We start from the raw sequence: 24,218 nt of genomic DNA, 5'->3' as shown, positions 1-24,218 counted from the left end.
GATAAATCGACAATGGGAAAAAGGTCACCTAACCGGAGTCGGGTTTATCGTTGGATTCTAGATTTTAATTATTAATTATATTTGGTATATATATAAAAGGGTATTAATAATTAAAAAGGTAAAACACTAAAATGAACTTAATTAAAATTCTGCAGATGGCCGCACACGTCGACGACAACATAATCCCTAACGTCCAAAATGTCTCTCTCCGATCTATTCTCGCTAAAGACCGTCTTAACCACAATAACTTTTCGGATTGGTTCCGAAATTTAAGGATTGTTCTAAAACAAGAAAAATTATATCATGTTTTGGAAACACCTATCCCCGAAGAACCGGAAGAGGGTAGTGAGGTCGAATATATGAATTGGGTCAAACTTACGGAAGATTCCATTCAAGTGTCATGCCTCATGTTGGCGACTATGGTTCCCGAAATCCAAAAGGATTTCGAAAACCATAATGCGTACGACATGATTACTCAACTTAAGGAAATGTTCCTTAAGCAATCAAGAGTTGAAAGGTTCGAAACAGTTCGAGCCTTGCATGCATGTAGAATGGATGATAATCAACCAGTTTCAACTTATGTACTTAAGATGAAAAGTTACATTGATCGCCTCGCCAAACTCAATTGTCCCATCTCAAAAGAGTTAGCAACGGATTTGATCCTTAACTCTTTGTCGAAAAGGTTCGACACTTTCGTGTTAAATTATAACATGAACGGCTGGGACAAAACCATTGGAGAACTTCACTCAATGCTTAAGACAGCCGAGGCGAGCATGGGTAAAAGGGTTTTACCCATGTTTGCGATCAATGAAGGCAGATCCAAGAATCGATCTCAACCCAATCCTAAGGCTAAGGTAGCAAAAAGAAAGGGTCCACCTCTGCATCTTAAGGGTAAGGGCAAATCACCGGTTATGGCAAAGAAACAAAAGGTTATGGAACCGAAGGGTCATAAGGATGATCCTTGTTTTGGTTGTGGGGAGACCGGACACTGGAAACGCAATTGTCCGGTCTACCTAAAAGAGCTAAAAGACAAGAGGAATGTGGCGCATACCTCGGGTAATGTCTTTATGATTAATGTTGAGCTAAATCTTATTTCTTCTAACACATGGGTATTGGATACCGGATGTGGAACTCATATTTGCAATTGGTTGCAGGGGTTCAAAAGGAATGAAGACTTAAAGAAGGGTGAAGTGAATCTTTTCATGGGCAACGGTGCAAGGGTGCACGTGGTCGCTAGAGGAGACTTCACTTTATCGCTTCCAAGTGGTTTGGAAGTTGTTTTGAAAAATGTTTTGTATGCTCCTAGTTTGACTAGGAACATTATTTCTGTGCACCTTCTTAGACAATGTAACTTTGACTTTAAATTTGTAAGATCAGAAATGCATGTATCATCTAATGGTATCTTTTATTTTAAAGCTGTACCAAACAACGGTATTTATGAATTGGTTCATGATAATACCTCAAATAGCTCATTATATCAAACTTCTACTAAAAGACTCAAAAAGGATTTGAGTGATTCCTACATTTGGCATTGTCGCCTTGGACACATAAACAAGAATCGTATAAATACTCTCCAAAAGAAAGGTCTTTTGAAAACAAACGAGTTAGGTTCGTTTGATGAGTGTGAATCTTGTATTCAAGGCAAGATGACCAAAGAGCCTTTCAAAGGTACAAATGAAAGGGCTAAGGATTTGTTAGGTATCATACATACGGATGTATGCGGACCTTTCAAGCCAGCTAGTAGGAATAGTGAAAGGTACTTCATTACCTTTACCGACGATTTTAGTCGATATGGGTATGTGTATCTAATGAAACACAAACATGAAGCCTTTGAAATGTTCAAGGAATTTCAAAATGAAGTACAAAATCAGCTCGACCGAACAATCAAGGTACTCCGCTCCGATAGAGGAGGCGAGTACCTAAGTGATGCTTTTCAAAGTCATCTTAGAGATTGTGGAATTATTTCACAGCTCACTCCTCCTGGAACTCCTCAACATAACGGAGTATCCGAGAGGAGGAATCGAACACTGTTGGACATGGTTCGATCAATGATGGCACGAAGCTCACTACCGCCGTCATTTTGGGGATATGCGCTACTTACAGCGGCTCGTATTTTGAATATGGCCCCGACCAAAAAGGTGGATCGAATACCCTATGAAGTGTGGCATGGAAAGGTTCCATCCTTTTCATATTTAAGGGTATGGGGATGCATAGTTTATGTTAAACGTGACACCCCAAATAAGCTTGAGGCTCGATCCATCAGGTGTATCTTCATAGGATACCCAAAGGATGATATAGGATATATATTCTATGATCCTAGTGAACAAAAAGTGTTTGTTTCACGCAAAGGATACTTCTTAGAAACTAGGTTCCTTATGGAAGGACCTAGTGAAAAGAAAGTGGAACTTGAAGAGGTTCAAGAATCACTTGATGATACACAGTTGGTCGATACTAGCTTTCAACACGAGGATGTTGAAGATGATCAAATGGTTGATCATACACACGTTGTTCGCAGATCTAATAGGATTAGTCGACCTCCCAAGAAATATGGATTTCTTGTGGATGATTGTTACTTGGTCGATTCGGATGAACCGATCTCCTACAAAGATGCTATGTCACAACCTGATTGTGACAAGTGGCTTGAAGCCATGAGCGCCGAGATGCAATCCATGCACGATAACCAAGTTTGGGAATTGGTTGATCGTCCACTTAACTCCAAACTGGTTGGATGTAAGTGGGTCTTCAAAAAGAAAACCGATATGCATGGAAATTTAGATACTTACAAAGCACGACTTGTAGCAAAAGGTTTCACGCAAACTCAAGGGATTGATTATGATGAAACCTTCTCGCCGGTCGCGATGCTTAAGTCGATCAGGATATTATTTGCCATTGCAGCTCATTTTGATTATGAGATATGGCAAATGGATGTCAAGACCGCTTTTCTAAATGGATATCTTGAGGAAGATGTCCATATGGTTCAGCCTGAAGGTTTTGTCGATCCATCTAATCCTGATAAAGTTTGTAAGTTAAAGAAATCAATCTACGGGTTGAAACAAGCATCACGGATGTGGAATCATCGTTTTAATGAAGAAATCAAAGCGTTTGGTTTCGTCCAAAACGGTGATGAGGCGTGTGTGTATAAATGGGCTAGTGGGAGTATAATCATTTTCCTTATTTTGTATGTCGATGATATACTTTTATTTGGAAATGATATACCAAGTATGGAAAACGTTAAAGCGTGGTTAAGTAGTCGTTTCTCAATTAAGGATCTTGGAGAAGCGACATATATCTTGGGAATAAAGGTCTATAGGGATAGACAAAGAAAATTGATCGGACTCAATCAAAGTGCGTACATTGATAAAATCCTGAAAAGGTTCAGGATGGAAAACTCTAAGAAAGGTTTGGTACCTATTCCAAGAGGAACCGTGTTAAGCTCATCCCAAAGTCCTAGCTCTAAGGAAGAGCAGGATAGGATGAAGCATGTTCCTTATGCTTCGGCAATAGGATCTATTATGTATGCAATGATGTGCACTAGACCGGACGTCTCGTATGCTTTAAGCATAACGAGTAGATACCAGCACAACCCAGGTGACAGTCATTGGATGGCTGTCAAGAATATATTAAAGTACCTTAGAAGGACTAAGGATATGTTTTTAATATATGGGTCTGGTGAGGAGGAACTCGTCGTAAAGGGTTACGTGGATGCGAGTTTCCAAACTGACCGAGATGATTCTCGATCACAGTCGGGATATGTCTTCATTTTGAATGGAGGCGCTGTCTCTTGGAAGAGTTCGAAGCAGGATGTTGTCGCGTTATCCACTACAGAATCTGAGTACATCGCCGCTTCAATGGCAGCCCAAGAGGCTGCATGGATGAAAAAGTTCATCATGGATCTAGGGATTATCTCTACCATTCAGGAGCCCCTAGAGATATTCTGTGACAATGAAGGTGCTATTGCACAGATCAAGGAGCCTCGTGCTCATCAGAAAACGAGGCACATTGAGCGCAGATTCAACTACATAAGGGATGAAGTTGAAAAGAGAAAGATATGTATTCATAAAGTTCATACCGATCAAAATATTGCGGACCCACTCACGAAGCTCCTCGATAGGCCAAAGCATGAGGGTCATGTTTGTGCATTAGGACTTCGGTATTCTAGTGAGTGGATTTAATCTGTATTTAGTGTTTGTATAAGAACGAATATAATGGGTATCTCATGAAAATTAATTATGTTTTAATTATTCAATGAGTTATGTTCTATATTTGCATGATTAATCCATGAATGACTTAAGTTGTTCTAAACGTCCGTAGTCGATCATACTTGTGGGAACAAGTATGAAGTTAAGACTATTATGAACCCGGATTGGTTGATATTCATGTGATGAATATAGGGCATAGGTTTGCCACCAAGGTTCATAGATATTTGTGGGATACAAATATTGGACATGATCCGCTCTCAAGGATCACTGCATGGAGTTAGTGCAATTGATCATAAGTAATCCTTGAGTAAAGGCGAGTATCATTGTGTCCTTTGACCTGAGATGCATATCGGATCTGGTTTTTCATCAAGTCTGATATCTTGACTCTATTCTTTGTTATTTTGGTAACACGATGACGTGTAAGAAAGAGCTCAGATATTATATGAGATGTCAACGAGGATGTATGCAGTCAAGATGGGATTTGTTCCTCTTATGTGTTGAGAGTTTAGATGTCTAAGGCCTGTTAAGTTAAATCGTTGAGAGAATGATCACTCTGTGTCTCTTCGATTTGACAGGACATCTAGTAACAAAGGGATGTAATGATATGACTTACCTATATCATATCAAGTATGGACTTGAAGGGGATGATGTTATTGAATGGCACTTAGTCAAACACACTAGGGGTGGTGACCTGTTGTTAGGCGGTATTCACCATTAGCATTAACTTCTTATGAGTCACGTGCAAGTGGGAGATTGTTGGAATACCGTATGCCCGAGACACATAATTAGGTTAATGTGGCTAGCCGTGTTTGATCCAAGTCGGGTCATACCCAATAACGAGTTAGACACACACCAATTATGTATTTGTTAAGATAAGATCTATAAGACAAATACAGAACACGACACATTCAGAAAATCGGGTTTCTGAATATTTACTTGAAAGTGTTAAATAAATTAATTGGTTAATTTATTTATTCAAATAATTATTATTGGAATGATTATTTAACTATGTGTTCTTTTATAAAATGGTTTATAAAAGATGGGGTGTTTATATATTTTATAAAGTATAAAATAAATAATAAAAAAAAAAAAAAAAAAATATATATATATATATTTGGGGCCGGTTTTGGGTGGGCCCCACACCCCAATGTATTGGTCAAATCTTGTCATGTATTTGGTATAGATTGAGTATTATTTACTTAACCTAATACCTAACATCATGGGATTTTGAATGATGATAAGAAATGATGATCAAGATACATTTTTGATATATATATATTTCAAGTAATCATAATCAAGACTTTCAAGTAATATCAACTATAACAACAACTCTTTCTTTCTTTCTTTTGGGTTCGGCCGAAATCAAGAAGAAAGGTTGAGTCTCGGTTTTTCGTGTTCAAGCTCCCTAACATAGCTCGGTGTGTGTTGGAGGCTCGGGGTATATTCTGTTTGAGGATTTTCCCTTTGAAAGTCTAGCATCGACATCATCATCTTCTTCAACATTAACTACACTCTTAAAAGGTTAAGAATGTAAGTGTTTATGGCTTTGATAGTTTAGCTTTTCCCGTATCATTTGATCCTTGCTTCGGGTTTCTAATAAATAGATTATTGGTAATCTTAATACTTGCATGAACTAGGTTGTTCATGAACTTATCTTATATAAACTTGTAAGATATACATATATAAACATATGGATAGATATGTTTAGTTTGTAAATATCACGCTTCCGCCTTAATTGTGACTAGTTAAATGGTTAACTAAGTGTTAATTATCCATAGAAACCCAACAGGTCTCATACGACCGGCGTTCCTGTTGAACAGATTAGTAAACAAGCCGACAAATTTTCTGATTTCGGTCCACCGACCCGAAATCATATCGGGGTTCCGCTCTGTACTCCCAACGAGCGAATAGAACGTCTCCCTAACCTTTGTCCAAAAGACCTTGCTCTTTTGGTAGTCGGCTGCAAAATGCATAAATAAATTTGTAAGTCATTTAACTTTTTTATTTAACTTTTTTTTAAAATCATTTTTAAAAACGTTAAAACAATTACCGCAACGCCGATCCTCAGAAATGGCTATCCAAGCCCGACACAGGGCTTCCTTCTCATCCGATGACCACGGAGTGATTTTCCGTTTCGCCCTTCCAGTCGAAGCCGAACCCGACCCGTCCGTTGCAACTTGTTTTTTCCGGTGGACGCGTCTTCTTTGTCCCGCAGCTTCACCTTCTGGTTCTGGTTCTGGTTCTTGTGTCTCCGGAACTACAAAGTTAGGAGACGGTTGTATGTTGGATGGTTGAAAGCCGGATGATTGTTGCGACCCCGAATAAAACATCGGTTGGTCCGGTGCCAACCATAAATCGTCGTAACTGTAATCTGAATCTAGGTTTGGGTACCAATTTCCAGCCATGTTTTTAAAAAAAGGTTTGGAAGATGGGGTGATTTCGGGTTTTGGGTGTGGTATGTGATATTGGTTTGGGTTTGATATATGTTTAATACAGAGAAACAAAATCGGGTTTGATATAGGTTTGATATGGGTTTGATATGGGTTTGTTATTATATATAGGAAAAAAAAAACGTTTTTTTTTTAATAAATCACCCCCCCAACGGCTCTATTCACGCTTTCCAAGAAAACTTCACGCCATTCTCAGCCGCTAGCACCCTGGCGCCTGCCTCGTTTTCCGCTCTCGCGCCCCTCTCGCGCCTCGGTGGTGTGGTGCTCGCGCCCCGGGGCGCAAGCGTCTGGCCTCTTGCGCCCTTCCTAGCGCTCCACACCCCTCAGACTAAGTTCAAAAATAGTGTGTAGTCTCTCTCACTTTGCTTTTTGCTACCAAAGAAGCTTAAACACCACAAAAAGCACTTCTTCTCTGTTCATTTGCTTTTGCTTTATCAAAGGAACTTTCATTTAAGCAGAAATACAGAAATTGGTGTCTATATATACATATATTCAATTAAAAATCTTGAATATGTTAAAATTAATGTTTAGCAATTAAAAATCTTTAATATGTTAAACTTTAATACAAAAAATGATTTTCTCTCACATTTGTACCAACTCTTATTTTTTGGTCTTCTCTTATGATTGTTTCTTATGTAATAAATCAGTAGAAAACTGTAAAAATTACACAGATAGTTATGTATATTGTTGAAAAATGATATGTAAGATATTTTATAACTATTTCAACTTTACTACGTGTTATTATCTTTCGAACATTAAGTACAAATCGTTGCCGGTTTCTCAACAAATTATTATGTATTAGATACTTTTCTACATAGTTGGGAATAGTCTATTGAAAAATTGGAAGAAAAAAAAAAGGGAAAACACATAAGGCAATAATATCCTTATTCACTTAGAGCATTCATGGTGGGGAGTTTGTGGGCTCGTTCGGATGATGTGGAAGGAGGTGGATGAGAAGCCGAGAGGGTTAGAGTTGAAGTCCATTGAACAAGTCCTTGAACCCGAACGAGATGCGGATGAAACTGAAAGTGCCCCCCCCCCCCCTCTTTTTCTGACATACATATTATAATATTTTGAATGAGGTTTGTAGAGACTTGTTGTTATAGAAAAAAATGAGTATTTTTAAATAAAATTTAAAATCTCATGTAGAGCTGACATGACGCTTTATGAATATAAACGTTTATTGTTTTCTAGTGTTGCGAATTCTCTTATTTATTTAAATACCACAAATACAAGCATCAAAACAATTCTTTTAACATATTTTTTTGCTATAAACTTAACTTCTTCTCTGTATGCAAACTTATGCATATCTATGAAATGACGTCCTGTTTTACCTTTACCATGTTACCAACTCAAATCACAATTCACCTTTATCTGCTTTCATCAACCAGTGGGTCCCACTCTGATCCCATTTCCCTCCAAATTCTCTCTTTTGTCAGATGATGTAAACTCGCTTTTCAGTTCTCCGTTTTCACCCACTCAGTCTCTCAATCCATCAAACAATATCAACCTTTTATTTTTTATTTATTTTTATATATTTTTTTACTGGCCTCCAATTTAAAAACCCACAAGAAAGATTCAATCTTTACATAAAAAAAATACATTTTTAGTTGATTACAATGAGTTTTGAACAAGTCTTTCCATATGGGTATCTTGTAATTTTACTAATTTTTTTCTATCTTTGGTGAATTTGATGTGGGTCTAAAAAAGATTAAAAAGCCCACAAGAAAGATTCAATCTTTACATAAAAAATTACATTTTCAGTTGATTACAATGAGTTTTGAACCAGTCTTTCATGTGGGTTCCTTGTAATTTTACTAAATTCAGTCTATATTTGGTGAATTTGATGTGGGTCTTAAAAAAACATTCAAAATCCACAAGAAAGATTCAATCTTTACATAAAAAATTACATTTTTAGTTGATTACAATGAGTTTTGAACCAGTCTTCATATGGTGAAGAGGTAGGTCCCAGCAGAGCCCAGTTGGACCCGCAAGACTCACCTTGAAGAGGGACGTCTGCGCAAGGACCAACTGGTTCCGCAGGACCCACCATGCTCAGAGATGAAGACCTTACGCGCAGTACGCCAGCTGTTCCCGCAGGGAAAGCCTCCCAATGGTGAAGTACCCCGCCTGTCCCCGCAGCTGCGGATACAAGCCATCAGGGAAGGCTACCCGCACTAATAGCAAGGCTACACGCACAAGGCACTAACTCTCAATAATTCAGTGTCACCTGAAGGAATGAGCAAGGCGGGAATACTCCCGCCCAAATGAGCCAGTCCGTATGATTCTGGAAGATCTTTTGTACTATACCTGCCAAGGTATGGACAAAATAGACAAGATCTGACCAAAGCAGCCCATGAACCAATCACAGGGTGACAGCTCACCGACAACAGTACGAGGAGGAGCATGCTCTAGTACTGTTTGTCATTATTAGCCGCTGCCTACTCACCAACCCTTGTCGTGGCACGCACATAGACTGCAGTTGGTGGAAAGGGAACAGTACACAGCCGGCCTTGTCACTATCAGCCGCTGCCTACCCACCAACCAGAATGGCACGTGCGTAGCCCATAGTTGGTAGAACAGGAATATTATACAGCTGGCTGTACCTGCTTGGAAACCTACCTTCGGCTATAAATACTCCAACACCTTGGAATGGTATCATCATCTTGTATCTTACCTTCACTAGCTATTTCTCTCAATATACACTTATATTCAGAGCAATCTAGTCTGATTCTCACGCCGGAGGGTGGTCACAAGGAGGAACCCCCCCTTCTCAGTGACGAGCTCACGGTGTCTGTTTTGCAGGTCATCTGAAGAACATCCTTCTTTGCCGGACCTAACCCTCGTGGGAAACATTACTTAACCCCCAGATTATCCATAATCTACTCGGGGTCACTTAGTGTTTCTTCATTGGCACCATCCGTGCATAAAAGCTAGAACTACTTTTTCAGTTTTTTCAAAACCTCTGAAAAGATGGTTAACGTTACTCCGGTCCCAAGGCCAGTGAGTGACCAAGAAACCCCGGTAATCACAACCCCAGCTACTGGGGGGAACACCGGCAGTCACACAAATTTTACGAACACTACCCCGGTTACCCAAGCCGGGGCAAGTGCAGTAAACAATCTTTCACTGGGATTCACCGATGCCCAGTTGGAGAAACAGACGAGGCTCCCCCGTCAAACACTCGATCAAGTTAAAGCGTGGGCCGAAGCACGTCAAAAGGAATTCCAAGCTGAGTTGGATGAACGCTTGCGTTCACTCCAGCAGGCTGACGAATTCGGAAGCACTCGACAACAGCTCAACATGAACAGTGAGTGCGAATACTCGGATGATGATCGGGAGGAATCCGACACTGACGCGAACCCTCGCCATAGAGCGAAAGGGAAGCGTAAGGAAACGGACTTCCAACCAAGAAGGAATTTCGGAGAAACCTTCAAACCAAGGAACGCGGGGGGAAACCCACGCGACTTCTCCAAAACCTTTAGACCAACTGCTGCAAATGCGGGAACATCCAAGTTTGCAAGGGACATTGCGGAAACAATCGCTCCGAGAAGTGCCAAACAGATGTCCAACATCGGCACTTATGATGGTCTATCCGACCCAGATGATCACTTGAACAGATTCATAGCGGGGGCAACCGTCAGTAACTGGACGGAACCCACGTGGTGTTATATGTTCCAGATGACGCTGGTTGGAGCGGCCAGGGCGTGGTTTGATCGTTTACCGGTCCACCACATCTATGATTGGGCGGACTTTCAACACAAGTTCAGCCAACACTTCAGTCAACAGAGGAAATATACTGAAGAGCAGTGGACGATCCTCAACTGCGTGAGAGAGGAAGATGAATCTTTACTAGACTTCATCACTCGCTTCAACTCCAAAAAGCTGAGTCTGGGCAACATAAGTGAAGATCTTGTTCGTGCCGCTTTCATCCAGGGCGCCGAATACCCAGAGCTTATCCGCACGTTGACGGGTAAGGACGGCATGCCATCCACATGGGATGCCATCATGACGGCGGCCAAGCGCTTTGCCGAGACGGAGAAGCAACTGGGTAGGGATCTTCCCCAGAGTACACACCTCTACACGCAGAGGACCAGAGAAAACAATGTTCGGATCGCCCGGCAGAACAAAAAGAGGAAGCTAGGTATTTGGCAGTCAAGGGTAAACTTTGACACCTCATCCAGCTCTCGCCTTCTTGTTGGCGGAAGGGATAACACGCACCCTTCAAGCCGAAAACACCGGTGGACGCCACTCACCAAAAGTGTCACGGAGATATTTGCCACTGAAAAACTCCCATGGCCAAAAGCTCCAATGATCCGGCAGCGACCTAATGCGGATCAGAGCAAATCCTGTGACTTCCACGGGACAAAGGGTCACAATACAGAGGAGTGTACATCCTTGAAGGATATTGTTGAAACATTCGTCAAGGATGGAAGACTTGCACACCTTGTGGCATCAATCAAGAATGGAGGAAGGAATGATAACCGGTATAAAGGCAACAGACGAAAGCCCGTTGACATCAGCATCCACATGGTTCATGGCAACATCAGAGGAAGAAAAAGACGAACGACAGAACCATGCGAATGGAAGGAAGCTGAGGTGCGCTTCCCGCGAGTGCCAGGAGGACCCAGCAAGGAAGGCCCTATCGTCATCAAAAGCCAGCTGGGGCATTACATAACTTCCCGCACTCTTGCTGACAACGGCGCCACGTCAACGGTTATGTACAGGCAGTTCTTCGACAAGCTAGACGACGAAGACAAGGAACGCCTGGAAACGGTTTACGCCTCAATGGAAGGGTTCGACGGCAGCACAAACACCCCCTGGGTATCCTATCTTTCCCCGTCATTCTCACGGACGGGAAATACTCCCGCACAGAAGACGTGGACTTCGTCGTGATGAGGAAGCCACACCACACATACGACATTCTCTTCGGGAGAGACGGGATGGCAAGATTCAACGCCATGGTATCTTCAGTCCACGGCATGATGGGATGGCCAACAGCTGAGGGTGTAGCGATGATCACCGGTATCCCCCAGGTATGCATCGCATCTGTCTCATCTAAACCCAAACCAAAGATGGCTAAACCAACCATCACCGAACCAGAAAAATGGGCCCTCAATGGCAAATACCCTGACCAGGCTGTTACCATTGGCCCAACAATCACTGATCCTACGCGCACCTTACTCAAACGCTTACTACAGAGAAACGCTGACATCTTCGCGTGGACACCAGCTGACATGACTGGTGTACCTCGAAGTAAAGCAGAGCATAAGCTCAAGTGTGACCCGGCTTTTACGCCAGTCATACAAAAGCGCAGAGTAATGGGGGCGGAACAGGCTAACGCGTGTAGAACCCAAGTCAAGGAACTCCTTGACGCGGGCATCGTACGCGTTAGTAGATATCAAACATGGGTTGCAAATCCCGTTATGGTACCGAAGGCTAACAAACAATGGCGCATGTGCATAGATTTCAAAGATTTAAACAAAGCATGCCCCAAAGATTGTTACCCGTTACCCGAAATTGACATCAAAGTGGATTCATTAGCACCGTTTCGCCTTAAATGCTTCCTTGACGCATATAAGGGGTACCATCAAATCCACATGGCTGTAGATGATCAGGACAAAACCGCATTTCGGACTCCCGATGGCACATTTTGTTATCAAATGATGCCATTCGGACTTAAGAATGCAGGGTCCACATACCAACGCCTGATGGACAAAGAGTTTCATGCCCAAATTGGGAGAAACTTGGAAGTCTACATGGGTGATTTGGTCATCAAAAGCCCTGAGCCAGAAGCGATGTTGAAAGACATCGAAGAAACTTTCAACACGCTCAGAAAGATAAACATAAAGCTCAACCCGAGCAAGTGTTCCTTTGGGATGGAAGAAGGGAAGTTCTTGGGAGTCATTGTTACTAAAGATGGCTTCAGAGCGAATCCTGAAAAGGTCGAAGCCATTATCAAAATGGAATCACCTACTACCATCAAGCAAGCCCAGACACTGAATGGACGCCTAGTCGCACTTAACCGCTTTTTGTCAAACCATGCGGATAGGTCGTTCCCATTCGTGTCAACATTGAGAAACTGTTTAAAGAAAACGCACTTCCGCTGGACACCAGAAGCGGAAGCAGCTTTTCAGGAAATTCGGTCACGCTTGATCGAACTCCCAACGCTCACAGCACCAGAAGCGGGGGAGGAATTAATCATATATCTTTCTGCCACAGATAGAGCAACCGGGGCAGTCCTGCTAGTAGAGCGAAAAGGTATCCAGATGCCTATTTACTATGTTAGCCGTGTCCTAACAGACGTAGAAACCCGGTACTCCACCCTGGAAAAACTAGTCTTAGCACTTGTACAGGCTTCACGCAGGCTAAGACGATATATCCAAGGTCACCCAATCACCATTCTCACCAACTTCAAACTTGCAAACGTTCTAGGCAGACCCGAGTTATCGGGACGTCTAGCCAAATGGGCAATTGAGTTGGGGGAATATGCGATAAAGTACAAGCCAAGACCAGCCATAAAAGGCCAGGTCCTGGCCGACTTTATTACAGAAGTCCCCGCTTCGCGGGAGAAAGAGTGCCAGGAGGAGGCTCAACCCTCCCCAGCACAGGACATCAATGATGTCTGGCGACTCTACACTGATGGAGCAGCCGGCAACGAGGGTTCAGGCGCAGGGTTGAAACTAACCAACCCAGCAGGCCAAGAATACACTTACGCTATTCGACTGGATTTTCCAAGTACGAATAACGAAGCCGAGTATGAAGCATTCTTGGCCGGGCTGAGAATTGCGCGTAAAATGGGAGTGAAAAACTTGGAAGCCCACGTGGATTCCATGTTAGTAGCCAACCAAATAAACGGAACGTACACGGCCGTGAACGACACAATGGCCTTGTACCTCGCACAAGCAAAAACCCTTATGCGCGATTTTAATGATTGTAAAGTCATACACGTCAAGCGTAGCGAAAACAAATCTGCGGATGCGTTAAGCAAGCTTGCATCATTAGCCTTCACCCATTTGGGAAAGGACATCCGCATTGAACTCCTTGAAGCACCATCAGTCCCGCACAAGGAAATTTGTGTCATCCAAACCGGCACAGAAACGTGGATGACACCGATAATAAATTACCTTGCAGCGGGTATACTACCAGAGTCAAAAACACAGGCAAGAAAAATACGTTGTAAAGCATTAAACTATCAACTCATCGATGACATCCTTTACAGACGTAACTTTCTTGGCCCACTCTTAAGATGCGTGGACAACCAAGATGCTGACTACCTCCTAAGGGAAGTACACGAAGGCATCTGTGGAGTACACGCAGGACCACGCGCTGTTGTAGCTAAGTTAAACAACGCGGGATACTTTTGGCCGGGGATGCATACGGATGCGCTGGCATACATCAGAAAGTGTAGGTCTTGCCAGCTCTACGCACCCAACACGCATCGCCTGAAGAATGAACTTGTTCCAGTCACCTCTTCATGGCCATTTCAGAAGTGGGCCATCGATGTGACAGGCCCATTTCCTACAGCAGCAGGAAACGTTCAGTTCCTAGTGGTAGCCATCGACTACTTCACCAAGTGGATAGAAGCAAAACCCTTAGCCCAAACAACCGCAAAACATATTAAAAAATTTATTTGGGAATTTATTATTTGTCGTTTTGGACTTCCACAGACTTTGGTGAGTGATAACGGCACCAACTTTGCTGACAAGAAGCTACAAAAGTGGCTGGAAGAACTTCAAATCACTCACACCTTTACCTCAGTGGCACACCCGCAAGGTAACGGTGAGGTGGAAAGAGCAAATAAAAGCATCGTCGAAGGCATAAAGAAAAGACTCCTGGAACACAGATCCGGCTGGGTAGATGAAGTTCCACACGTCCTTTGGGCAAACAGAACGCTGAATAAGGCCAGTACGGGAGAAACCCCGTTCAGCCTCACTTATGGCACTGAAGCCATGGTCCCAGTCGAAATTGGTTTGCCCTCACCAAGGGTCTTGATTCAGCCAGAAGACAATGATGCGGAAAGACGGTTAGACCTTATGCTAACCGAGGAACGCAGAGACTTAGCCGCAGCGCGTGAAGAAAACTACAAGCGACAAATGCGAAAGTACTACAACACGCGGGTAAAACTCTGCAACTTCAATGTAGGAGACTACATATTGCGTAACAACGAGGCTTCAAACCAAGAGCGCCCAGGAAAACTGGCACCGGTCTGGGAAGGACCGTACATTATCAAAGAAGTTTTGGGAAAAGGCGCATACCGGCTCGAAAGGCTCGATGGCACTCCTATCCCAAGAACATGGAACGGAGCTCAATTAACGCAAATGTTACATGTAGATCAATTCCAAACTTGTAAAGAAAAGGCCTAGAGCCACTTCTAATGGAAATGATTCTCCTTTATCACATTGTGTTGATAGCCTTACCTTTATACTTATGAACTTCCCACACTGATATGCCGGTATTCACCGCATAAATATGGGAAGAAGTAAGTCGTTGCGTGTGGAAGGCGGCAAAACCCGCATAAACACAAAACGGTAAAAATTTCTAAGATAAGGAAAACCTTCACGCAGGTCAGCTATAGGTGAAGTTTGGTCATCCCAATAAATGAAAGTGACGGTCCTACCCGCACAATCATGATAGAGGAAACTGAACATTGACCTATTGGCAACCGCGCGTCGAAAGGTTAACTTATTCAAAACACTTAGAAAATTTCAAAGGAAAAGATGAGGAAAACTTCCACGCAGGTCAGATATAGGTAAAGTTTAGCCATCCTACTAAGTGAAAGTGACGGTCTTATCCGCACAATCACGAAAGAGGAAGCAAAACTTTAACTTATTATCTGCCACGTTGAAAAGTTAACTTATCTAAGTACTCAAGAAATTGCTAAGTTAAAACAAAATATGCGCGAAATAAACAAGGCAAGGCATTAACAAATAATCTTTATTCCATCAACATTCAAACATTACAAGAATTGCTGGGTACATACCCGCATACAAGATTAGAAGTCTACAAACATAAAAATCTACTCTAATGGTGGAAAGGGATCTAAAGTATCAAGCTTCAGGACCACTCCCACTTGGACCCGCACCATCAGTAGAGTGTGGCGGTTCAAGGAAAGCTTTGAGGATAGTTAGCCCATCATCAGCAGCAGCAATCTCGTTTACCTTCTCCACCACCGGATGCGGGAAGGCGGCATACTGATTCACTGCTTGGTCATACGCAGCTTCAGTATCCACATTGTAAAGAGGGAAGTTGGAAGGCGGAATGCCTTGTTCAACAAACCCTAGACCAAGCAAGAAGCCAGCCTTTTCCCCATCCTCATGAGAAGCGTTGAGGGCTGCGCTCATCGCATCGTCATATGATGTGTTCGTGAACACCCGATGCACAACCTAAAAAATAGAAGTATATCAAAAACTCTTCGAAGGAAAAGCGTAAAGAAATTGTGAAACTACGCATACCTGAGACTAACGCTTCTCGGAGAAGCCATTCCTTGGTAACCAGAGCCTCCTGGAGGGCAGCTTGAGCTTCATTACGGGCACGTTCGGCTTCGTTCTTTGTAAGGTTGGCAAGCAACACATCTTTGGCTGCAGCCTCTTCGACGCCCTTTAGCTTACGCTCAGTGTGGTCAAGCACCCCCCTCTGGTCCAAGATCTCTTGGAGCTTCTTGGCATCTTCCATGGCCAAGGTATCATGAGCCTGCTGGAGCCTCTCTAATTTGGCTTTAAGTTCCTCATTCTCGATGCGTAGAGGCTCAGCAGCAGCTTCAGCCTTGGTGGCCCTCTCGGTTGCGTTCTGTGCAGTTTCCTTAGCCAACCGAAGCTGTTCATTAACAGCTTGGGCGGCCTTGGAACGGGCCTCGAGACGAGCCTGAACTTCAACCTCAAGGGCCTTGAAGGCCTTCTCCTTCTCCGCAGCAACGGCGGAGAGCCTCCTGTTCTCCTCCCGGACAGCCCGCGCCTGAGCTACTTCTTGGATACGAGCTGCCTTTAACTTGTCGTTTTCACGAAAAAGCAGCTCGACGCGCGGCTGCATCCGGGCTACGAGAATGCGGAGCTCATTTGTCAACCTACCCTCCTGGTAGCTTGACATTGCTTCCCCCAGCGCCCCACTTGGGGCGGCGTGGCGCGCCCACTCGACGCATTCCACTGGCGTCCGAAGGGTTGTTCCTCGGCGGATGTTCCATCGTGGAACATACACTTCATTGGAATCCGACACTGCAAAAGCAAAAAGCAGTTAGGAAAAGATGATAATAAAATAAAATAAAATAAAATAAAATAATAAAAGGCCAAAATAACCCTACGCACCTGTAGGGTCGACGACAGGCCTGTAGCCACCAAACCCATCACCCGAACCTAACGGATATCCATCCAAGAGGTCAGGCAGATAGGAAGGAGGCAGAGATTGGCTTGACGCCCCAACCCCGGACATACCTGAAGGACCGGCCGTAGTCGCCGACGCCGGAGGAGGCATAGCGGAGGCCGCCGTGGTAGAAACCAACAGAGGTGAACTCACAACCGCGGCCGCGGCTGTGGAAGAATCCACAGAAACACTCACCGCCGGCTCAGTGAAGGAATCAGTGAATATGGCACTGACAGCCGGCGGAGACGTCGTCACAGTTGGAACAGTTGGCTCAACCGGGTGAGCAACTGAACCAACAACTGAAGCAGGCGCAGTCGCCTGGGTCATCGCCTCAGGTAGGTTGACCAAACCTACCGTCATGGGTCCGGAGGTGCTCCTCCCCGCTCCACCCTGGAATGCGGTAGCATCCACGCCTGCACAAAGAAGATATATAAGTATAATGGCGGAAAGTTATGCAGTTAAGATAAAGGAAGCATACTTACGGGTCCTTTTGAGCTTGAAGGTGCGAACGGGCGGGGACGAACCCGATGGAGCCGGCCTCTTCGTACCGGTCACCGTCGTTGTCCTAGGCTGCTCGGAGGTGACAGCCGTTTCAACCTCCAGAGCAGTGGTCTCAACACCACCCGGGTTCCCCGCCGCCTCTTCACTCTCGGTCTCCGACTCAGACCGGTTCACCTGGTCGGCAGTGGAGGCTACTTTCGCCTTGCCCTTCCCGCCAGTAGCCTTCTTCTTCCGCGCAAGAAAAGGACCATCTGCGGATTCCTCATCAGAAGATGACAAGATTAGAGGAATTCCAGCAGAGGTTTCAGCATTCAGAGGGCGAGGGTTAAATAGTCTTTTACCTGGCCGCGTGGCGCTCAGTATTTCGTGGCCTGGCGGGTAGGCCTCCACAAACCGATCCGCAGTCTGCGCAAGGATGGGCAACTCGTTCTCGTCAAGAGCACGAGTACCCAACCGAGCGGGACCGTCAGCTTCACGCGGATGCAGAAGGGACTGCAAGTCATTTCCCTCTGAAATAAAAAGAAAAACAGTTAGAAAAAACCTTAAATCAACAAAGAAGACGGAGCATACCGTAAGGGATAAAGTTCAAACCGTATTCAAGTACGATGGGAATCTGTGGCGCATCCGCCCCAGCATCCTTCCACACCCTGCTCATACCGAGCATTACCATCCCGGACTCCGGAAAGCGGTAAACCGGAGTCTGGATCCGGGAAATCTTGGAGAACCATTCCGCCTCCTGGTAGTTGGAGGCGTGAAGGCTGGGGAGAGCTCTCCCGTTCTTAAATGTCATCGCTATAGGGACGACACGGGCAGAGATGTAAAAGAACTCCCGCTTCCAAGACCGAAGACTGCGCTCGGTAGCGCAGATCTTCAAACCCTTGATTCGGGTGACCAGGGTGTACCAGCCTTGGATGCACCTCCAGGAGTAGAAGGTCATCAGGCGGTCGACGTGGGGATCCACGCCAAGAATGAGGCACACCCACTCAAAATGGCGGATCTTGGCGATCGCCATTGGGTGTACCTCGGTCAGGTGCACACCGTGTCTATCCAGAACACGGTATACAAACTTCGTCAACAGGAACCTAAGATTCCCATAGACGAAGAAGGCGGCATATACCCCTATTTTGCCCTTGGGGGCATCGTACACCGTCTGGTGTGGCTCCGGAAACTCAGGCTCGAACGGCTCGAGCATGAACTTCCGGACGATGTACCGGTAAAGCTCGATGGGAAGAGCACACTGGCATTCGCCAGCAGTGCTCTTATCGTCCTTATCGGACGTAGACGTCGGGTTCTCGACATACAAGTCAGACTCCTCGACGGTAGCTTCTGGATCATGAGTAGACGACATGTTTTGGAGGTAAAGAACGATTTCAGGAGAATGCTCGACAAAAAGTTAGAGTATTCGCCGGAAATCGCTTAGAAGAAGAAGAAAGAAGTGAAAGTGTGGATTACCGTGAACCCTCTCCCCCTTTATATACTCATCGCAATGAATGCGATGAATTTAATGCGGAGGAGAGAGAAAAGAGCCGGTGCAATGAAACTATGACACGTGGAAAAAGCAAGCTGGCAACAGCTGTTGACGGGACGCGCGCCGTAAAATCCGTACCCACGCGCCCGAAAAATCGCGCCCACGCGCCTGAAAAAGCGTCTGGAATGACCATATACTGTCACGTCGCCATAACTTCCTGCACGACCTGACACTGTCAGAAGAAACCGTCGGACGACGTTTCAACAGTTTGGACTGTTCTTATCCTTTCACCAACTCTTCGAATTTCAAAAAGATTCAAAAAGATTCAAAAGTAAGCGGGACTATACCCCTTACCTTGGCAACCAAGTAACTATAAGACAGGTGCGAGTACAGTGTCAAGGCAAAACCCTTCACATACTTAGCACCCGCAGGGAATGGACGCCAAGAATACCTTGGAAGTAAGATAACTATAAGACGAGTGCGGGTACAGTGTCAAGGCGAAACCCTTCACATACTTAGCACTCGCAGGGAATTGAAACCAAGAGGGATCTTCTGGGCCATGCTTGCGGAAAGGGAAATAACATCCCCGCATAGCGGGAACGTTGAGAACTAGATTGTTTGAAGCTCCAGGATGGAATTGGTTCTTTAACATAATTGATCACTATGTTTAAAACTACCAAAACCTCGTGGAGAATCTACACAAGTGAAACTCAACGCTCCTGACTTGCGAGGAGGTTACACACCTACCCGCATCATACCCAAAGATCAAGCAAAAAAGTCGGGAATTTCTGCACGTGACATTTGGGAAACCGCGGGAAGAATCCCCACGGACAACCTTAAAACTAAATCCTTTTCAAAACCCCTTGCTTAAGTCCAAAGTTCACCTCACTTATTAACAATTCATGAGAAGAACATTGGACTGGGGGGACTTGAAGAGGTAGGTCCCAGCAGAGCCCAGTTGGACCCGCAAGACTCACCTTGAAGAGGGACGTCTGCGCAAGGACCAACTGGTTCCGCAGGACCCACCATGCTCAGAGATGAAGACCTTACGCGCAGTACGCCAGCTGTTCCCGCAGGGAAAGCCTCCCAATGGTGAAGTACCCCGCCTGTCCCCGCAGCTGCGGATACAAGCCATCAGGGAAGGCTACCCGCACTAATAGCAAGGCTACACGCACAAGGCACTAACTCTCAATAATTCAGTGTCACCTGAAGGAATGAGCAAGGCGGGAATACTCCCGCCCAAATGAGCCAGTCCGTATGATTCTGGAAGATCTTTTGTACTATACCTGCCAAGGTATGGACAAAATAGACAAGATCTGACCAAAGCAGCCCATGAACCAATCACAGGGTGACAGCTCACCGACAACAGTACGAGGAGGAGCATGCTCTAGTACTGTTTGTCATTATTAGCCGCTGCCTACTCACCAACCCTTGTCGTGGCACGCACATAGACTGCAGTTGGTGGAAAGGGAACAGTACACAGCCGGCCTTGTCACTATCAGCCGCTGCCTACCCACCAACCAGCATGGCACGTGCGTAGCCCATAGTTGGTAGAACAGGAATATTATACAGCTGGCTGTACCTGCTTGGAAACCTACATTCGGCTATAAATACTCCAACACCTTGGAACGGTATCATCATCTTGTATCTTACCTTCACTAGCTATTTCTCTCAATATACACTTATATTCAGAGCAATCTAGTCTGATTCTCACGCCGGAGGGTGGTCACAAGGAGGAACCCCCCCTTCTCAGTGACGAGCTCACGGTGTCTGTTTTGCAGGTCATCTGAAGAAATCCTTCTTTGCCGGACCTAACCCTCGTGGGAAACATTACTTAACCCCCAGATTATCCATAATCTACTTGGGGTCACTTAGTGTTTCTTCATATGGGTTTCTTGTAATTTTTCTAATTTCACTCCTTTTTTAGTGAATTTGATGTGGGTCTGTTAAAAAATCAATATTTAAAAAGAAAGCTTTAAAAACACAAAAGAAAGATTCAATCTTTACATAAAAAAAATACATTTTTAGTTGATTACAATGAGCTTTGAACCAGTCTTTCATGTGGGTTTCTTGTAATTTTGCTAATTTCAGTTCATGTAGGGTGAATTTAATGTGGGTCTGTTAGAAAGTCAAATCTTGAAAAAAGAATGGAGGAAGAAGGTCAACCGTTGAGATTGGTTCGTTGTCCGAAATGCAAGAATGTTCTTCCTGAGCTTGTTGAGTATTCTGTTTATCAGTGTGGAGGTTGTGGTACTGTTCTTAGAGGTATTACTTTTAATGGATTATAATGTATTTGTTTGATTTTGACTTGTTATGGTCAAACTGGTTTGTGTTTGACTTCAAAATTGTAAGAGTTATTTTGGAAGAAAGCTGTTTTTATTGATTTTTAGGAAAAGAGGTTTTATGTTAGAATTTAGAATATTATGAGATTATATCAATGAAAATTTTGAGTTTTGAAAGTATAATGTTTGACTATTGCAATGTCAAAGGTGAGTTCTATTGTATTAATCATAACAACATGGAGATGAACTTATAAGGGTAATATGATTTTGTGCTATGATTCATTGATTCATAGGCACATTGATATGATCATGGATTTGATGATGTTTATTTGTGCATTTAATGTTGATTTTACATATTTTTTTTTCAACTTTATGATCTAAAAAAAGACAATTTCTTGAGGGAATCATGCATATATTAACATATGTGATGCATTTTACATTTTTAACAAATCAGGAACACAATCAACTCCGGCAAGTGAAAAAAGATCATTAGATAACTCTGATAACGAGAATGGTACAAGGGCAGAACCGTCCACGAAAGAAGCGAGTTTAGAGTCTAGTTCTCAAGTTAAGACAGGAAGTGATGAATTTGAGGTTGGTAGAAGAAAGGGTAGAATCGTCCACGAAAAAGTTCCAAACATGACTCTGAGTTCTTCATCAAGAAACGAAAAACGCGAAATTTTCACAGATTCTGATAAAAGTAGGAGAAGAAGGCTTGACTTTGGGCCCATAAGGTCAACCCCGATTGGATTTCATAGAACTGGCAGTACGATCGAAAAGGGTAGATTTGGAAATGTGCTTGGAAATTTACCATATTTGAACGAAGGTCCCTCGAGTTCTCACTTAAGTAGTTTTAACTCATTTGGTGACCATGTTACAAAGGTTCAAGATTTAGAGAATGATAAATTTGATCTTCTTAAAAAGGTTGATGAACTGAGAGACCAAATTAGCCGATCATGCAATGTAACCGAAAGCCCATATGGAAGATTAAACGGTCCGTATCCTTGGCCACATCAGCAATATATGCCTCCAACATACCACGACCCGTTTCTTGGCTACAAAATGAATTGGCAACTTATCCCTCCAAAGATCCGTCCTTTTTCGTCTTTTACCAGTCAAGAAACTCTTTACGGTCCACGTCAGCTGCCACATCATCATCTAACCTCTCTTGATTTGGGAAATGATGGTTTTGGTAGAAGATATCCAAGAAGACGCGTGATTCTAACTCGTGGAGGTGAACGCGTGTCTTTTCCTGTATCCGGTGGAGCTCCATTTATAAGTTGTTGTAACTGCTTCGAGTTGTTGAAAATTCCTAAAAAGGTTACATTTTTAGGAAAGAACAATCACGAGACGATAAAATGTGGAGTTTGTTCGGCTTTGATATCATTGAGACTTGAGGATAACAAAATTCTTGCTTCGTTTTCTTCAAGTGTTACTCAACAAAAAGTCAACAAAAGAAAGTCAAACCGAAGCCCTCATAGCTCTCCCGATCATCCTAAATGTGTTTACGGTTTTCAGTTGACCAACACCGAACCAAATTTGACTTCCAGTGAAACTGAAAAGAGAGAAGAGTCATCTTTGCATGTTCCAGTGTTAGAAAGTCAAACTGATGCGTTGACCGAAAGTCAACAAACCGATCAAGAAAGAGTGATTGCTGATACTAATAATAACAATAAATCTTTAAAAGAAGAATTGGTGTCAACCGAGAGAGATGTGTCTTTCACCGAGTATTTGAATTCTGATGTAAGCAAAGGAAATGATCAATCACGAAACAAGGAAGTCGGGACCGAATCTTTTTTCACGGGTTTGATAAAAAAGAGGCTTAGAATTTTCTCGCGATCTAGTAGTGTAGATAAGGGGAAATCTGCTGTTTTTGTGAACGGTCAACTTTTGACCTCTCGTGCAGTTAAAAACGCAGAGAAGCTAGCCGGACCTATTCATCCTGGAGAGTATTGGTTAGTTTTGACTTTTAATGTTCAAACATGTTCTTTATTAGAATCAAAATCATATTAATTATCCCAACAAATTTACACCATCAGTCTACTTTTAGTCTACTTTCAAAAAGTTAATAAGTTATAAGTTGGTGAAAATAAGCACTCCCAAACACCCCCTTGGTGTAAACTTTGTTTGACTGTCACATTTTTGTCTCGGTTTTCATTAAAATGTCTGAATTTTTTAACTTGGAACATCATTCTTGCATTTGTTATAACTTTAATGTAAACTGTCACATTATCCTAAACTTACAAAAAGATTCAAACTTTATACAAAATACCGACCCGTGTGGCCTTTAAAGTCAAACATTAAGTTTTTTTTAGCACTAACTGTAAATTACAGGTATGATTCCATAGCTGGATTCTGGGGTGTGATGAATCAGCCTTGCCTCGGTATTATCCCCGTAAGATCAATTTCTAGATCTCAACCTTTTATATTAATATTCAATAATCCTTCCAATTGGCCCGTTTGACCTCAAAAAGTCAACCTGATCATTACCACTTTGCAGCCATTTATCGAAGAGTTTGACCGCCCAATGCCCAAAAACTGTGCTGCTGGGAACACACGAGTTTTTGTGAATGGTAGAGAACTTAACCAGAAAGATCTCGATCTTCTTGCAAGCCGAGGTTTACCGACAACAAAAGATCGTTCATATATTGTTCAAATTTCTGGAAAAGTTGTTGATGAAGACACGGGCGAAGAACTAGAAGCTCTTGGAAAACTTGCTCCAACGTAAAGTTTGACTTTTTATCGCGTTATAGTTTGACTTTTTTTTCTTGAAGATAATTGGTTTAACATGGTTTTGTTGATCAATATGAACAGGGTTGAAAGAGTAATGCATGGATTTGGTATGAAGGTACCCAAAGCTGGTGTTAAATGAATCAAATTGTTGATGTTGATGCGGTTTTCGGGTTTCTTATTAAGTGTTTATATGATGGTTTGTGGTCTTGATGTGTTATTATGTATTTAA

General features: G+C 43.3%; 2 protein-coding genes across 2 annotated transcripts in view; both read left to right on the top strand.

Moving 5' to 3' along the window:
• The window catches only part of LOC143548677 (mitochondrial adenine nucleotide transporter ADNT1-like), a 31,994-nt gene extending 10,732 nt beyond the window's left edge, over positions 1-21,262 (top strand). Inside the window, exon 8 of the mRNA XM_077039777.1 lies at positions 21,100-21,262. Within this exon, the coding sequence (XP_076895892.1) occupies positions 21,100-21,262 (163 nt within the window). The remainder of the gene's footprint in view (positions 1-21,099) is intronic.
• Positions 21,263-21,803: 541 nt separating this feature from the next.
• On the top strand, positions 21,804-24,217 carry LOC143548667 (uncharacterized). The gene is made up of 4 exons (XM_077039769.1): positions 21,804-23,211; positions 23,591-23,651; positions 23,757-23,980; positions 24,071-24,217. Exons 1-4 carry the CDS (start codon positions 21,896-21,898, stop codon positions 24,126-24,128), a joined length of 1,659 nt encoding a protein of 552 aa, XP_076895884.1. The 5' UTR covers positions 21,804-21,895; the 3' UTR covers positions 24,129-24,217.
• Position 24,218: the final 1 nt, after the last annotated feature.

This window comes from Bidens hawaiensis, unplaced genomic scaffold (genome assembly GCF_021521415.1).
Source record: "Bidens hawaiensis isolate Kalapana, Puna unplaced genomic scaffold, B.hawaiensis_p1.1 tig00015212_1, whole genome shotgun sequence".
Classification (NCBI taxonomy): Eukaryota; Viridiplantae; Streptophyta; class Magnoliopsida; order Asterales; family Asteraceae; genus Bidens; species Bidens hawaiensis.
This window is presented reverse-complemented; position numbering and strand designations above follow the sequence as displayed.

What these genes read in the sequence shown, in the direction of transcription:
- LOC143548667 (XM_077039769.1), top strand. Translation starts at nt 21,896, where the DNA reads ATGACTCTGAGTTCTTCATCAAGAAACGAAAAACGCGAAATTTTCACA. An exon ending in ATTCATCCTGGAGAGTATTG is followed by an intron (nt 23,212 to 23,590) that starts GTTAGTTTTGAC and finishes TGTAAATTACAG; the next exon opens with GTATGATTCCATAGCTGGAT. An exon ending in CTTGGAAAACTTGCTCCAAC is followed by an intron (nt 23,981 to 24,070) that starts GTAAAGTTTGAC and finishes CAATATGAACAG; the next exon opens with GGTTGAAAGAGTAATGCATG.